General features: G+C 42.1%; 2 protein-coding genes across 2 annotated transcripts; both read right to left on the reverse strand.

Annotated features, from left to right (window-relative positions):
- Positions 1-1,423: 1,423 nt before the first annotated feature.
- Positions 1,424-5,587, reverse strand: LOC134192871 (uncharacterized). The gene is made up of 7 exons (XM_062661628.1): positions 5,424-5,587; positions 5,258-5,369; positions 4,271-4,345; positions 2,917-2,966; positions 1,910-2,009; positions 1,747-1,850; positions 1,424-1,686 (listed from the first exon to the last, which is right to left on the reverse strand). The coding sequence occupies exons 1-7, from the start codon at positions 5,585-5,587 to the stop codon at positions 1,638-1,640; spliced, it is 654 nt and encodes a 217-aa protein (XP_062517612.1). The 3' UTR covers positions 1,424-1,637.
- A 4,599-nt stretch (positions 5,588-10,186) lies between these two features.
- Positions 10,187-15,580, reverse strand: LOC134192872 (cation-dependent mannose-6-phosphate receptor-like). The gene is made up of 9 exons (XM_062661629.1): positions 15,526-15,580; positions 15,250-15,371; positions 13,905-13,979; positions 12,558-12,607; positions 11,654-11,756; positions 11,500-11,594; positions 11,312-11,438; positions 11,174-11,247; positions 10,187-10,386 (listed from the first exon to the last, which is right to left on the reverse strand). Exons 1-8 carry the CDS (start codon positions 15,578-15,580, stop codon positions 11,176-11,178), a joined length of 699 nt encoding a protein of 232 aa, XP_062517613.1. The 3' UTR covers positions 10,187-10,386; positions 11,174-11,175.
- Positions 15,581-17,077: the final 1,497 nt, after the last annotated feature.

A 17,077-nucleotide genomic window follows, 5' to 3' on the forward strand; every position in this document is an offset into this window, starting at 1 on the left:
TGGTGCCGGGTCCGCGCCTGCATGCGCTTGTCCCCTATACATATATATATTATAAAGGTCCGTCTATGAGTGTAAGAAATTGTCTGCATGATTTTGATTTGCTTGATACGAGTAACAATCATGTTAAGAGAACGGATTGAATAACTATATAATTAATTTTTATTGTATGCAATTATAAGGTGAATAAAACAGATAACTATATTATATATATAGGAATGCATGCATGATTCTTTAATTAATTAAGCAATTACAATAACATTGATGGTTGTTTGTACGGCAGTCACGAGAACAAGAGCACCAGCGACAACTTTCCTGCCACAACATCAGTCTGCCCTAGAACAGCGACATCGATATCCTAATAATTATCGGCAACCATATCGTCAGGGGTCGCGATCGCTGAGTCGTTCGTGTGATCAATTCGGGCCACGGCAACAGCAGCAGTACACGCAGCAGCAGCAGTACATGCCGCAACAGCAATACATGCCGCCGCCGCAGCAGCAGCAGCAGTAGATGCCACAGAAGCAGCAGCAGTACATGTACATGCAGCAGCAGCAGCAGCAGCAGCAGCAGCAGCAACCGCAACCGCAACCGCAGGAACAGTTTGTGCGCTGCAGATCGATGCCGCAATAGCAGCAACAGCAGCTTGTACAGCAAGTACAAACTACGCACCAACGACGTGAAGAGAGTCGTTTTTCATCACATCCAAAGCAAAGAAGAGACAGTGGAAGAACGATACATTCTGAAGACAGAATGGCTGCTTCCAGTGAAAGGTCAGTGTTTTAGCTACTGTATACAAGGAGTTTGATTTTCGTATTTGTCTTCTGTATACTCAAAACACCAAGATAAATTAAAGTCCGTTCAAAAAATGGAGAGCACGTGGGAAATGTGGTTACCAGATAAGACATAAAGGGCGGAAACAACAATATTGCTATCATCCTGGATTGTAATACTAACAATCGATAAATGAGCAGTTAGAGCAATGGTTGCTACCCAGCCCTTACTGCCTAGTAGGTAGCTATCTACTTTAGTACGTCAGGGTCAGACCTGTTCAACAGTTTTCTGTCATTCGAAATGGCCAGAGAAGGCGTTGAAAATGTGACGGCGCCAAAATGGAAGAAGTGTGTCGACCACGTCATCCAGTAAGTGAAAAACCATTACAGAACGTCAGACGGCGTGGTAGAACAAGCGGTAGAGAGGTTAGTAGGTGCGGAGAACTCTTCAGACATTCAAGAGATTGTGCTAGGAGACGACGAGAATGACAACAATGATTAATACAATTAGTCTCATGGGTGTCATTTACTGGCGGTATTCTTTGTCGGTAATGATGGGAGGAGTCTCTTTCCGGAAGCATGCTGTATCTACTAACCCAGGATCAATAGAGTTAATTTGTCCAGAGATCTGACTCCACCTAGTCACGTGCTTTCGAATGATATGTTCATATTAGAAGTCTGACCAAATCTTCTAGAGTAGCTAGAGTGCAGTAACAAGTTACGAGTGAGGAAAATCGACTTTGGGTAGAAATAGTACAACTCTACAGTAACTAGAAAATTCAACTCTCCTACAGGTACTGAGAAACTACTCCCAAATGAGTATTGATTGCTTCGTAGCTTTCATTTGAAGCGAAGCTTGACGGAGGTTCACGCATTACTCCCACCGATGATGTAGACGAATATGAGAGAGAAGAAACTGAAACAAAGCAATCGAAATGAATGCGGTGAATGTATAGTATTCAACAGGTTGTCGTACACGATCAGAAGGATGGACCCGATACTCAGTCCACCACCACTACTCGATGACGGCGCATATTGACAGAGATTAGGACAGCAACAGCGGCTTTTGAGAACAAAATACTACCAGACAGCTTCTCTACAGCCACAACAACAATGTCCCTATTGCACATTGCACGTACGTAGGTGGTGGTAGCAGACGCTAGATTTTGATTCACATATCTAAACGTTGACTGGCTCAAGGATAGGTCTTTGTCACACATCAAATGAACTACTGATATCCTATTGAAAAATACAGTATTGAAACAAACCACATGACAATGTACATCATTATAAGTGAACATATCATATACAGCTTGCATGAAGACGACAAAGTGTCTATCATACATGTAGTTTCGTAAACAAACCAGTTGTTTTATTTGTTTCTTCATACACCTATTCTGTAAATGTATAGAAGCAGGCACTTTGTGTTAAGTGTGCTTCATTGATCAAGACAAGACAAGATCACACACACACACACACACACACACACACACACACACACACACACACACACACACACACACACACACACACACACACACACACACACACACACACACACACACACACACACACACACACACACACACACACACACACACACACACACACACATCCACCCACTCACACAAACACAGACACACACACACACACACACACACACACACACACACACACACACAGACACACACACAGACACACACACACACACACACACACACACACACACACACACACACACACACACACACGCACATCTTTTCATTCAACCCTTGTTTTGTTTTATGGTAAGCAGCAACAAAACTCCACCTGAAACCTTGTCATGCACCACACAGCGATATCAAAATTATTGCTAACCATGCGCATGCTTGAAATCAGATATTGTGCAATACTTCACTGCTAGTGCGTTGACATTGAGTAAAAATATTTGCCAGTCTGTTTGTTATTGCACTAACATACATAGATCTTAGTAGCAAGATTGCCTACAGTCACCTCCGAACACACAAGTTGTGACAGTCATGCTCATCGTCGCACACAAAGAAGGAACATAACTGTGCAAAGACACATGCAACGAGAACACAAACTAATTAATCGACTCTTAATAGTACATACACTGTACTTTAATTCACCAAAAATTGTTTATTACCGCGTTGTGCCGCTTGTTCTTGTAGAGTAGGTAATGTTCAGATCTCCAGTCTAAACAACAAACATTAGTGAAACGTACATTTCCTTCAAAATCTTGTAACCATGTCATGTCTCGTTCCGATATGACACTTTTATGTATCGTCATTTGCTAGGAGTACAAGGGACTTCATTTTAGCCGTTTAGCTTTGAGCACAGCAAATGTCTTAGTTCTACAAAGTGTAACACCCGAACCAAACACGACAAACTCACACTAGCTTGAAATGAGATTAATGCAATGCTATTCAAAGTTGTCGCTCAGCAACTTACAAGTTCAATAAAATACCATACTCATTCGATTATTACTCCAGGGCTCGAGTAATCCGCCAGATCCAACTTCGCAGTACTGTCCAGGGCTCCACAATGCGACCAATTTGGTTGCCAATGCTATTATTTTGTGTGGCAGGCGAGTACTGGATGCTCATATCAGCCAAGGCAACCTTCTTTGGTTGCTGTTTGGCTTTGGCTTTCAATTGCTGCTATCAACTGTTTCTTTGAATGCGAGTATGTGGTGGTAAAGCTGCTCAGGCAACGAGTACTAATTTCTTACTGCAGTGGAGCACATCCTGCAGCTTCTGCGTTGTATTTGCAGTCAATCCAGGTGATTACACTCACACAACTCAGTTACTGTGTGAACTTGAAGTCCCAATTAACCAATTACCCAAGCACTAAAAGGCGTAACGCTCTGAATTGCAGCCGCCTTGTTGTGTTGCTTTTTCATTACCGTCTCGTTCGTTCCTGGTCAGCTCGTCAACCCTAGCACCAAGATGTTTTCCTGTGGTATATTGATGATGATGATGTGCTTGAATGCATCTTTAACATCTACGCCTAGTACTACCACGTCAAAAGCGTAGGATTATAGAACTTCTAACAATAGGTGCAGTTGTGCACAGCTAAGTTTAGAATTTCAAGGCATTTTAACTTAATGTGCCTTGGTCTGGACTCCAAGGCTGTACACTGACTGTCGATCAATTATTTTACTTGGTCATCACTTGCGACAAAACTCTTTCTACGTATGTGAAGCCCTGTATTCTGCTAGATTTGTGCCTGTAGGAATGCTAATGTTCTTCAACTAGCACACGCCTGTCGGCATTCCCTACTCCGAGTTCAAAAGTTCTGATAACTAGAGCAAATTCAATGATATTTGCACCGACACTTTACAAAGAAATTGTTATTACAGTTGTGACTGCACAAAAAGTCCTTCATAATATTTATTAATAAAAGCAATTTCACAGTATTCAGCATGCGAGTGATTAGACCAGATATGTAAACACCGAATCAGGAACAAAAACCAAATTCATACAAGTATATACAATTACCTTTGCACTACCAGAAAATACAGCGGAGCTCTCCGTTCCTGCAAGATATGCGACCTTATCTTGTATCTGGCAAACCTACGGCAATGCAAAATATTTATTTTATTTGTTACTTAAGGCGATTAACACTTAAGTTATACTGAAATCTCTAACATACAACACCGCCAAATTTCGTCTGTTTAGTTTCTCATTACTAAAAATTTTACAAAGTTACTTTGTAATATACTACCTACTTAACTCATGACATTCTACAACTATGACAAGATGTGCAATGCGTTGACTAAAAACACAGTTGGAATTGCGATTCAATGCTTTACATACTTTTTTCATGCAGACACCCTTATTATGATCATAGTTAGCAGCTGCTCATTGATATTCACCAAGCCAAGACGATCCCAACATGGCCAAACATGCCAGTATACACAAGATGCAATTAAAAGTGACTCACTTTCAACAGTCAGACCAGTAAATAACAATAGTGAGAAAGTTTGGTGCACTATAGAGTCTCATCTATAATTTCAATGACATGCATTCTACTTTCCTATCAAATGCTGACACGGTTTTGCATTATTAATTAAGACAAACTTCATAATTCTTAAGCTAGTCTAACTATAAACCCAAAAGGTATGCTAATGCTAAGGCCCCCTATTTGTTGCTTGTTTGTTTCTCATCACCCAGGCTCTCTCAAACTGAAGGGGTCATTATCATTATCCATTTATGTACACCGGAAGTCAGCGGACACAGTTATTCAAGGAACACAACAGATCAGCATTAGCCTATAGTACTACCTGTAAACTGTAGGGCTAAAGAAGACCACAAGCTTTCGAATGATGTACACTGACTCACCACCCAATTTTCATCATGCTCAGTAACTCACAAACTTACCCCATTGAATAATTAATTACATTACCTATTTAATTAACAAATATATTCTCGAATATTAAGTTTTCGCTTATTTCAGAACACAAAAAAAACTACAAAGACACTTACGGCAACGTCATAGTTTGGAGTACAAACTTCTTTCCCTTGTGTAGCCAACTCGGTAAAGGAAAAACAAGGATTGTAGTAGTACGTTGTGGAGGCAGATACAACATCTTTAAACCTAATGGTGCCGTTCAAACTCGTTGCACAACCACTCACTGAAGCATGGACTTACCGTGGAGCGCCTGTGGAATTAATATTTGCGAGTACAGTCAAATTGACAATTCCGGTTTCCTCTTCGGTGCAGACACAAGAAGAAATTCCACGTTTAGTGCATGCTGAACCTTCCACTACCGCTTTCGCAGCACAGAGACACAACAAGAGAGAAAGCGGAAACATGCTGGAATTACTTGAAGTCACGTGACTGGTTGAATGCGAATTCCCGGAAGCTTCCAGATAAGGAATTTGTTCCTGTGCTGTTAGAACTTAAAAATGTAAACGTTAACTGAATGTTCCCTTCTACTTGATAAATTCAGTGTCCGACACTGTAGCTATTTTGTCTGGATAGTGAGGCCATAACGCGTACAGAGCAGACACAGAGCAGAGCCGAGCCGTACAGTAGATACAGAGTGAGTGGCATCCAGTCTCGTTCCGCTCTCGTCATGGCGCTCATGCGCTAGGGTTACAGTAATGTGTCAGTAGACAGACGACGGACAATTGGAATGCAGTGTATACGCTCATTGTTATCTATCATCTCAACTCGTGAGCCACTGTATAGTGTGACCTTGCAGTGAGTTGCTCCTCTAGATAGAAGTTATAGGGGCAAGCTAATAGGGAAAATCACATTCGCTAAAAGTAGCTAGAGCGCGGCCGCGGTCCTCGGACACCATCACATTCCGAACGCGAGTTCTCAGCTAGAAAGTCGATCGCTGCGTAGCGCGCGTAGACAAGGACTTGACGTTATCTAATTCAACTTTACCTAGGAGAAGCAGGGGTGAAGGTTCTAGCTGCTCTGATAATAAACAAAGTTCCTGCATTCGGTACAGCTGGTTGTACCAATGATGACGTGCTGCACTTCGTGACGGTGCAAGGTCAGGCAAACGTAGATATCAAACTGAGATAGAAACACCTGCACACGTCCTATTCAGAGCCAAGTAACAATTTAGGGACCTTGAAGGGAAGCACGGACTGTTCCTGTGCGAGTTGGGAAAATGCGCTCACCGCAAAGCTCGAACATGGATGACGTGATCGTCTGCTACATCCGGTGCATCAAGCCTGTGCAGTTGTGCTGCAAGACACTCAGGAGTTCAAATTCTTACGCTTGGAAGACTAGACAGTACCGGAGAGCTATAGATGCCAACAGAGTGAGCTTGTCAGCAGAGAAAATTCAGCAGTTTCCACTAGTAACCGTTGCTGATTCAAACAAAGGTCAAACGAATTGGGGTTCCGCCCCACTAGCCTGCGCGCGTTAAGAGGGAAGCTAATTGTTTACACACAATTCCAAACACACCATCAATATTAATCTGCTACAATGCACTGTTTTAAATCATTACAAGTTAATTAAATAACTCTATTAATTAATATATATCATTAAAATAATTGATGATGTCAGGCGCGGATCCAGCATTCAATTTCGTTTAGTGCCCAAGTTAATATTAATTAGATATTTGAACCTCCCCAATTTAATATTAATGAGAAATTTGAACTTGATATTGTTGCTAATATTAAATTTAAAGAAGAACAATACGACTTCATGACAACGAATACTATCAGCAAGAGCCATCCTGTGAAAATGCTTCATCAATAAGGTTTGTAAGTTCCATTCTACGAGGATGCTTCCTAGCAAAGTCATTAATGATAGCTTCATAGTCAATGTCTAAACCATAATGAAAATGCATGAGTGCGAGACCATTAAGGCGGAGTTGGCCAATGGTTGACCGTAGGTAAGTCTTTAGGCGGCGGAGACCACTGATACTTCTCTCACAACTGCATGTTGTGACAGGTATGGTGCACATTAACTTCAGAAGTACGTTGATATTAGGGTAGTATAGGCTACCGAATATCGATGCATGCAATCCACTGATATCTACTAGTAGAGCTGCGAAGTTTCACACTTTCTTAGCAGGTATATACTCGTACCCAAGTACCTGTCAGAAGCACTGAGTTTCCGCCCATTTGTATATCCTATAAGCCCAAGATCATATGGCGGATCGACTGCATCCAGACCATCCAGAGGAGCATGCGATGGTGCTGCAGTTCTCCTTGTCGGGCCTTCAACTTCAGTATCTGGTAAAGTGTCGTTACTTGTGTTTTGAACCTCCAACCGAGGTACTTTAAACCCGAAGAGCTCTAAACTTGACTGCCGCTTAGACATCGCCGCCAAACATCCGGGAAGAACGTCCGGGAAATGGGTGACACACCCCCTAGGGACCTTGGTGCCCGGGCACCTCGGGCCTTATGGTAGATCCGCGCCTGGATGTCGTCAAGAATTGACCCACAAAGTTCTTCAGCAACACCCCTGTGAGTAACCCTGCATACGCCACTGCTTTGCATAGAGCACTTCATCGTACTGTAGATAAAGGTATAGTGTTGCTAAAGACCTCGGACTCCTACGAAGCGGTTCCTTACTCTCCCCCCTCGGCTCCCCCGAATCCTTCGTACGTACTGTAACATGCATGCTCTGACACGTGTTTGCTATACACTAGGGCGCGTGTGGGCTCCGCCCCTGTTAAAGTTGATCCGCAAGTCTGGAGTTGAGAGATTCAAAACTAGATCTCGTGTCAAAGGCAATTTTATTTATTAGTATAGGTATTGTAGTAATGCCATTTGAATAGCGCTGTTAGGGTATAGCCTAGGCGTATCCAGGGGAGGTTCAATGGGTTCCATTGAACCCCCCTCAGCTGTCGTCAACTTCTGATTCTCAACTCGTTAGGGTAGTACATCTAGGTAGTCGCGCACGGTTTTGGTACAGTCTCGGTAACAGTTTTTCTCAATCCTTGCTGACGAAGTAACAGACGTTTCGAACAAAGAGCAATGCTCAGTATGTATACGTTATATATGTTCTGAACAATGATGTCAATGAAACGTTCATTAGCTATGTGGAAGTACAGAGAATCACGGGAAAAGTATGGGCTAATATCATACTGCAGTGTCTGGAATCTTGGGGCCTGTCTCCTTCTGACCTGCGAGGTCAGTGCTACGATGGCGGTTCGAACATGATTGGTGTGCGGTCCGCAAATGTAAGGCAAAAAATTGAAAGATGCGTGCAGAACCCGTTGGATTCAGCGCATTGATACTCATGTGGTTTTCCTGGAGCTCCTCCCTATCATGCACATGGTTTTTCAAGCCATTATTTCTCCAAGACAGTTTGAGTGTCTGGGTGCAGCAGATTGGAGCTGGGATAAGGAAACGGTTGCTAAAGCTAATGGCTTTCTATATCAATTGAAGTCTTCTTCCTTTCTACTCTGCTTTAAAATCCTACTACACGTTTTTTCATGCCTCAGAGGACTGACAGTCAAGCTACACATGCAGAGTGTAGATGTCCTGTTTGCTTACAGGAAGTCGATACTGTGCTTTCAATTCTAAAGGACACGAAGAGTGATTCTGTGAGAGAGTTTCGACGGATATTCGAAGAGACTAGTAAACTGGGAGTAAACCTTCACGGAGAAGACTTTGATCTAAGAAAGCCAAGGATAAATCAACGTCAGCGGCATCGCAGAAAAGTTCCTGCGACAACTGCAGAGGATTACTATCGAAAAACACTTTACAACGCGTTTGTGTCGGATGTCATTACTGAGTTGCAAGACAGGTTTACCGACAATCCATCTTATCGTACGGGGTTGTTGCATCTTGTTCCAAGCCAGTGTCCCAGTACTGACGGCGAGATTCCTGAAGACCTTGCCAAAGCTGTAGATTTACGAGGATGACTTACTGCATTCAGCAATGTTCCCGACTCGATACCGCACGTGGGTCCGAAAATGGAAGAACGATATCGTTAGTTCAGCAGTGCCTACAAAGCTTGTAGATGCTTCACAGGCATGTGATCAATGGACTTCTCCAAATATACAAGTTCTATTGCACCTGGCATTAACTATACCTGTGACTTCTTGTGAAAGTGAGAGAAGCTTTAGTCAGTTGAAGCTCCTCAAAACCTACCGCAGATCCACAATGTCTGCTGATCGTCTGAGTGGACTTGCACTTATGAAAATCAACGGATCGAAGTGTGAGAAAATTCAGAAGTCTCAATCGCAATTAACTAAGTAAACTAGTTGAAGAATTTGGAAAATTACATCCAAGAAGAATGAAACTTCCTTTGTTTTAGGAGACAATGATTGAAGTGTGTGTATAATACATCTATAATCTCAGATTGTGCAGTTCTTGTATGACGTCCGTATACATCATAACTATAAAACCCGATATTGCGTTTCTAAACGTGTACATTAATTTAATAAACTAATTAATTAATTAAAGTTGCCAGTTTGTAGGAAGATAGTCCCTGCTTGATGGAACGCCCCTTTTCAAAATCCTGGATCCGTCACTGGAATGGAGAGGAATGGCAAGGTTAATTAATTAAATAATTAACATTGATATTAACCATCTATATTTAAAATTTATTTGGCACTGAAACTAATATTAATGTGTGGACCATCATGTCCAGCTGTCATGATAATATTGACTCTCGCCGTCGACTTTGTGGTTGCAGTGGAATACTGGCATCTTGATGTTCAACAAATACTGAGCTACAGAGACTCTACAAAGATGTACTCCATCGTGTTGATGCTCTCAGGTCATTAGACATTAACACTAGCAAGCAATTGACTGACACAAAGGGCACAACAGTAACCGGACATCAAAATATGCACAAGCGAATCAATGAACATGATGGTGCATCGTCATCTTGTGACTTGGTGCCACACGTTTCAGACACATTACATCTATTGAGATTTCATAGTCAGCGTGACATGCTGGATGCGATAGAAGTAGATAGGAGGGAAGAAGTGATACGACTCATGAAAATAATTTTGCAAATCACTAAACAACTAGAAAGCACATTGATCGAATCATAAACTACAGCACTGTGATTTATCTCAAAATGAACAGCTAAATCTCAAACTGCATAGACCAACAACACCAGAGCAAACGTGAAGGTAGCACTGCATGTACGTAGCAATTTGATATCACTGTCATATGTCATCACCCTGAACCATGAAAATATTAAGAAATCGCAAATAAGTTGCACACACACACACACACAAACACACACACACACACACACACACACACACACACACACACACACACACCACACCACACGAAAGTCACTAGCAACAGGTTCATTACATAGCCATGAACACCTTATAACCCATTCACACTAACAAACCAAACAGTACTCTTGAGGCACGGGACTTGAGGTGAGCCAGCTCAGCACAGTTCGGTTAGGCCGGCATTCACACTACGGAAGTGAAACTGAACCAAACCGTGCCGTAATGTGCTGGCATGGTTACAAACACTAGTGTGAACGAGGTATTAGTCAAGAGTATTTTAAGTTGTATAAGCTTCCAATTATCCCAACTGCCACTGACTAAGTTTCATCATTCTAGGGTGAGGATATGTAGATCACAGGAAAACATCTTTCAGACTATATTTACATTCAGAACACTCGGAACACCCACGAAACAAACTAGGCCAATACATAAATTTGTATTCAAATTCTGGATCGTAATTTGGACCATGACATGATGACACACGAGTCACCAAGCCACACTTCTGGCAGCACTACGGATACAGCCAGTAGCATCGAGGTCAGTCACTACAATGTGATCATTTTCACAACGGTTACTGTTGGCGTGCCTATTGCACACGTGGGCTTGATAAATACAATCGATATGCCACACTCCTGGAAAACAGCACATGTTTTCTTGTGGCCATACTGAAATTCAGGCCTCAATTGCTAGTGACTTTCCTTCACAATGCGATTTCTCATACCTCTAAATCTTGTCATATTGTGACGAACTGGTGTCTTGACCTCTACACTTGCCAATTAGAAATATGACTCCTTCCTACAACATAAAGATACATCTATAACATCGAGTGCTGAATACAATAAAATAAGTTGCCACTCACTTTGATTAAACTGGGTAGCAACCTCCAGAATGAGTAGTTGGGTATTAACTCAATGCCTGATGCTCCACGAACAAACTTAAGGTATAGAAGACCACCAATAATGTAGACAAATATGAGAGAGAAGAAACTGAAATAAAAGCAATCGACATGAATGTGGTGAATGTATAATATTCATCAGGTTGTCGTACACGATCAGAAGGATGGACCCAACACTCAATCTACTCGATGACGGCGCATGTTGACAGAGATTAGGACAGCAACAGCGACTTGTGAGAACAAAATTCTACAAGACACCTTCTCTACAGCCACAACAACATTGTCCTTATTGCACATTGCACGTACGTAGGTGGTGGTGGTAGCAGACACTTGTTTTTGATTCACATATTCCAATGCCGACTCGCTCAAGGATAGGTTTTTGTTACACACCAAATGCACTACTGATATCCTATTGAAAAATACAGTATTGAAAACAAACCACATGACAATGTACATCATTATAAGTGAACATATCATATACAGCTTGCATGAAGACGACAAAGTGTCTATCATACATGTAGTTTCGTAAACAAACCAGTTGTTTTATTTGTTTCTTCATACATCCATTCTGTAAATGTATAGAAGCAGGCACTTTGTGTTCACACACACACACACACACACACACACACACACACACACACACACACACACACACACACACACACACACACACACACACACACACACACATACACACACACACACACACGCATGCACACACACACGCACACACACACACACACACACACACACACACACACATGCATGCACACACACACACACACACACACACACACACACACACACACACACACACACATCTTTTCATTCAATCCTTATTTTGTTTGATGGTAAGCAGCAATAAAACTCCATCTGAAAACTTGTCATGCACCATACAGCAATGTCAACATTATTGCTAACCATGCGCATGCTTGAAAACAGATACTGTGCAATACTTTACTGCTAGTGCATCGACATTGAGTAAAAATATTTGCCAGTCTGTTTGTTATTGCACTAACATACATAGATCTTGGTAGTAAGATCACCTACAGTCACCTCCAAACACACAAGTTGTGACAGTCATGCTCATCGTCGCACACAAAGAAGGAACATAACTGTGCAAAGACACATGCAACGAGAACATAAACTAATTAATCGACTCTTAATAGTACAAACACTGTGCTTTAATTCACCAAAAATTGTTTATTACCGTGTTGTGCCGCTTGTTGTTGCAGAGTAGGCAATGTTCAGATCTCCAGTCTAAACAACAAACATAAGTTCAACGTACCCTTCTTTCAGAATCTCATAACCATTTCATGTCTCATTCCGATATGACACTTTCATGTATTGCCATTTGCTATGAGTACGAGGAACTTCATTTTACACGTTTAGCTTTGAGCACAGCAAATGTCTTAGTTCTACAAAGTGTCACACCCGAACCTAACACGACAAACTCACACTAGCCTGAAATGAGATTAATGCAATGCTATTCAAAGTTGTCGCTAACCAACTTACAAGGTCAATAAAGTACGATACTCGTTCGATTATTACCCCAGGGCTCGAGTAATCCCCCAGATCCAACTTTCCAGTACTGTCCAGGGCTCCACAGTGCGACCAATTTGGTTGCCAATGCTATTATTTTGTGTGGCAGGCGAGTAGTGGTTGCTCATATCACCCAAGGCAACCTCATTTGGTTGCTGTTTGGCTTTGGCATTCAGTTGCTGCTATCAACCGCTTCTTTGAATGCGAGTATGTGGTGGTAAAGCTGTTCAGGCAACGAGTACTAATTTTTCTTACTGCGGTGAAGCACATCCTGCAGCTTCTGCGGTGTATTTGCAGTCAATCCAGATGATTACACTCACACAACTCAGTTACTGTGTGACCTTGAACTCTCAATTAACCAATTACCCAAGCAATAAAAGGCATAACGCTCTAAAATGCAGCCGCCTTGTTGTGTTGCTTTTTCGTTACCGTCTCGTTCTTTCCCGGTCAGCTCATCAACCCCAGGGCCAAGAGTTTTCCTGTGGTATCTCGATGATGCGATGCTTGAATGCATCTTTAACATCTACGCCTAGTACTACCACGTCAAAAGCTTAGGATTATAGAACTTCTAACAGTAGGTGCTGTTGTGCGCAGCTAAGTCTGGAACTTCAAGGCATTTTAATGTGCCTTGGTCTGGACTCCAAGGCTGTACACTGACTGTCGATCAATTATTTCTACTTGGTCGTCACTTGCGACAAAACTCTTTCAACGTATGTGGAGCCCTGTATTCTGCTAGATTTGTGCCTGTAGGAATGCTAATGTTCTTCAACTAGCACACGCCTGTCAGCATTCCCTACTCCGAGTTCAAAAGTTCTGATAACTAACGCAAATTCAATGATATTTGCACCGACACTTTTCAAACAAATTGTTATTACAGTTGTGACTGCACAAAAAGTCCTTCATAATATTTATTAATAAAACCAATTTCACAGTATTCAGCATGTGAGTGATTAGACCAGATACTTAAACACTGAATCAGAAACAAAGACCAAAATTCATACAAGTATACAATTACCTTTGCGCTACCAGAAAATACAGCTGAGCTCTCCTTTCCTGCAAGATATGCGACGTTATCTTGTATCTGGCAAACCTATGGCAATGCAAAATATTTATTTTATTTGTTACTTAAGGTGATTAACATCTCAGTTATACTGAAATCTCTAACATACAACACCGCCACATTTTGTCTGTTTAGTTTCTCTTTACTAAAATTTTTTTAGAAATTAATTTCGTAATTTACTACCTTATTAACTCAAGATCACATTCTACAACTATGACAGATGTGTAATGCGTTGACTGAAAACACAGTTGGAATTGCAATTCAATGCTTTACATACCTTTCATGCAGACACCCTTACTATGATCATAGTTAGCAGCTGCTCATTGATATTCACCAAGCCGATATGGTCCCAACATAGCCAAACATGCCAGTATAAACAAGGTGCAATTCAAAGTGACTCACTTCAACAGTCAGACTGGTAAATAGCAATAGTGAGAAAATTTGGTGCACTATAGAGTCTCATCTACAATTTCAATGACATGCATTCTACTTTCCTATCAAATACTGACACGGTTTTGCATTATTAGTTAAGACAAACTTTACAATTATTGAGCTAGTCTGACTATAAAACCCAAAAAGATGTGCTAATGCTAAGGCCGCCTATCTGTTGCTTGTTTGTTTCTCATCATCCAGGCTCTCTCAAACCAACTCGGGCGGATGGGTCATTATCATTATCCATTTATGTACACCGGATGTCAGCAGACACCATTATTCAAGGAATACAACAGATCAGCATTAGCCTATAGTGGTACCTTTAGACTGTAGACTAGAGGTCTGATTTGGGGATCCACAGAAATAATCCTCCATGGCAACAAATCTTGATTTATAATATACCATGTAGTTAGGAGAGCAGACATCCTGTAAAAAGTAGATACGGAACGTACAATCCATCTGCTCTCGTTGTGTCGCACATGTGCATTACAAGATGGCATAACGATGAAATCAGTGCAGCCTGTCATTTGGATACAGGCGAGTGATGAAAAACAGACATGCAACAAATAAAGGCGTATTAACTGTAATTGACTTGAATACACCCTCTATCTCAATATTTCCTATAAATACTTCCTCCTAATGTTTACTGCCTAACACATGCTAACAACTAGACGTGCAGTTTGCTAAAGAAGACCACAAGCTTTCGAATGATGTACACTGAATCACCACCCAATTTTCATCATACTCAGTAACTCAGAAACTTACCCCACTAAATAATTAATTAAATTACCTATTTAATTAACAAATACATTCTTGAATATTAAGTTTTCGCTTATATCAGAACACAAAAAACTACAAAGACACTTACGGCAACGTCATACTTTGGAGTACAAACTTTGTCCCCCTTTTCAGCCAACTCGGTAAAGGAAAAACAAGGATTGTAGTAGTACGTTGTAGAGGAAGATACACGATCTTTAAACCTAATAGTGCCTTTCAAAACTCGTTGCACAACCACTCACTGAAGCATGGACTTACCGTGGAGCGCCACTGGTGTTAGTATTTGCTAGTAGAGTCAAATCGACAATTCCAGTTCCCTCTTCGGTGCAGATACAAGAAGAATCGCCATGTTTAGTGCATGCTGAACCTTCCACTACCGCTTTTGCAGCACAGAGGCACAACAAAAGAGAAAGCGGAAACATGCTGAATTTCGAAGTCACGTGACTGGTTGCATGCGAATTCCCGGAAGCTTTCAGATGAGGAAGTTGTTCCTGTGCTGTTAGACGTTAAAAATGTAACGCTAACTGAATGTTTCTTTCTACTTGATAAATTCAGTGTCTAACACTGTAGCTATTTTGTCTGGATAGTGTTGTGTATGGTTTCCTGCATCCGGGGGTTCTGTTGGTTTGACTGAATTCCGAATGTGTCATTCCGGTGAATGTTAAGTTAGTCTAAAGAGCGTATATGTTATAGTAGTAAAATATAGATAACTTGGTTACACGAACACCACATTTTGGAGACGAGGACGGGATGGCAACGACTTCAGGCGTGCACCTCCTAGCCTCGGCCTCCCAGACCCGTGTAGCGCCGATACAAAATCGTCAAGGGTCTGGGATGGTACCGCCTCTTCTCAATATATTGCTGTTGGTCCTAGGACCAGCATTAGTGTTCAGTTTCATACTGCATACCTTTCCAATTACAGCTGTAATCAACGAAGACATCTCATGCATATCTGCTGTCTGCTAAAGACTACACTGTACACAAACGACGACTTGTAGTGCACTCTTCACGCAAACTCACGTCCCTACACGTCGTGGTTTGTATTCTGCGCCTGTCAACGGCAGTAACGACACCTAGTAGAGCCGTTTGTTCGAACTGATGCTCCGACATCTACACTAGCCAGCCAGCTGCATTCTCAACGACTTCATGATCACGTCTACTACACAGAGTCTTGCGGAGAATTCACGGCGAAGTTTTGTCACGATTTCGCGGCAAGTCGCATCGAATCCGGACGATCGAGTCACAGCGGATGCGCGCATCGCGAATTTTCATCGCGAATTCGAAGCTCCACGCGCGACTAGCAGCTACTCGCAGCGGATTCACGGCGATCAGACACATGCCGATCGCGTCTGCGGCTCCAGTAGTAAAAGAAAGTGCTTCCTAACGTCCCGTTCGCGTTCCCTATTAACACACAAATGATAAAACCGTAGCTACTGTAAACACAAAGGTACCCGTGCAGCAGGATGCGACACGATGTTCTAGCGCGACATGTCTTCGTCGTTCTTGTATTACGGCCGTAATTGGAAAGGTATGCATTTATGAAACTGAACACTAATGCTGGTCCTAGGACCAACCGCAATATATTGAGAAGAGGCGGTACCATCCCAGACCCGTGGAGGACGATTTTGAATCGGCGCTACACGGGTCTGGGAGGCCGAGGCTACCCTCCTCCTCCCTTCACAAGCTGTCCAGGTGAGCCATCGACTGATTGGAGAGCATGGCTGACCGCATTTGACACATATTTGACTGCTTCGGGACTGAATGCTGCGGAGGTCAGGGATGAGCGAAAAAGGGCGTTGCTACTTCACTGCATTGGAATGGAAGGACAGCGCATTTTCGGTACACTTGGCACCAGCGAGACGTACAAGGAAGCGAGACGTACAAGGAAGCGAGAGAGAGACTGACGCAGTTCTTTGGAA

Source organism: Corticium candelabrum, chromosome 17 (genome assembly GCF_963422355.1).
Source record: "Corticium candelabrum chromosome 17, ooCorCand1.1, whole genome shotgun sequence".
NCBI classification, from domain to species: Eukaryota; Metazoa; Porifera; class Homoscleromorpha; order Homosclerophorida; family Plakinidae; genus Corticium; species Corticium candelabrum.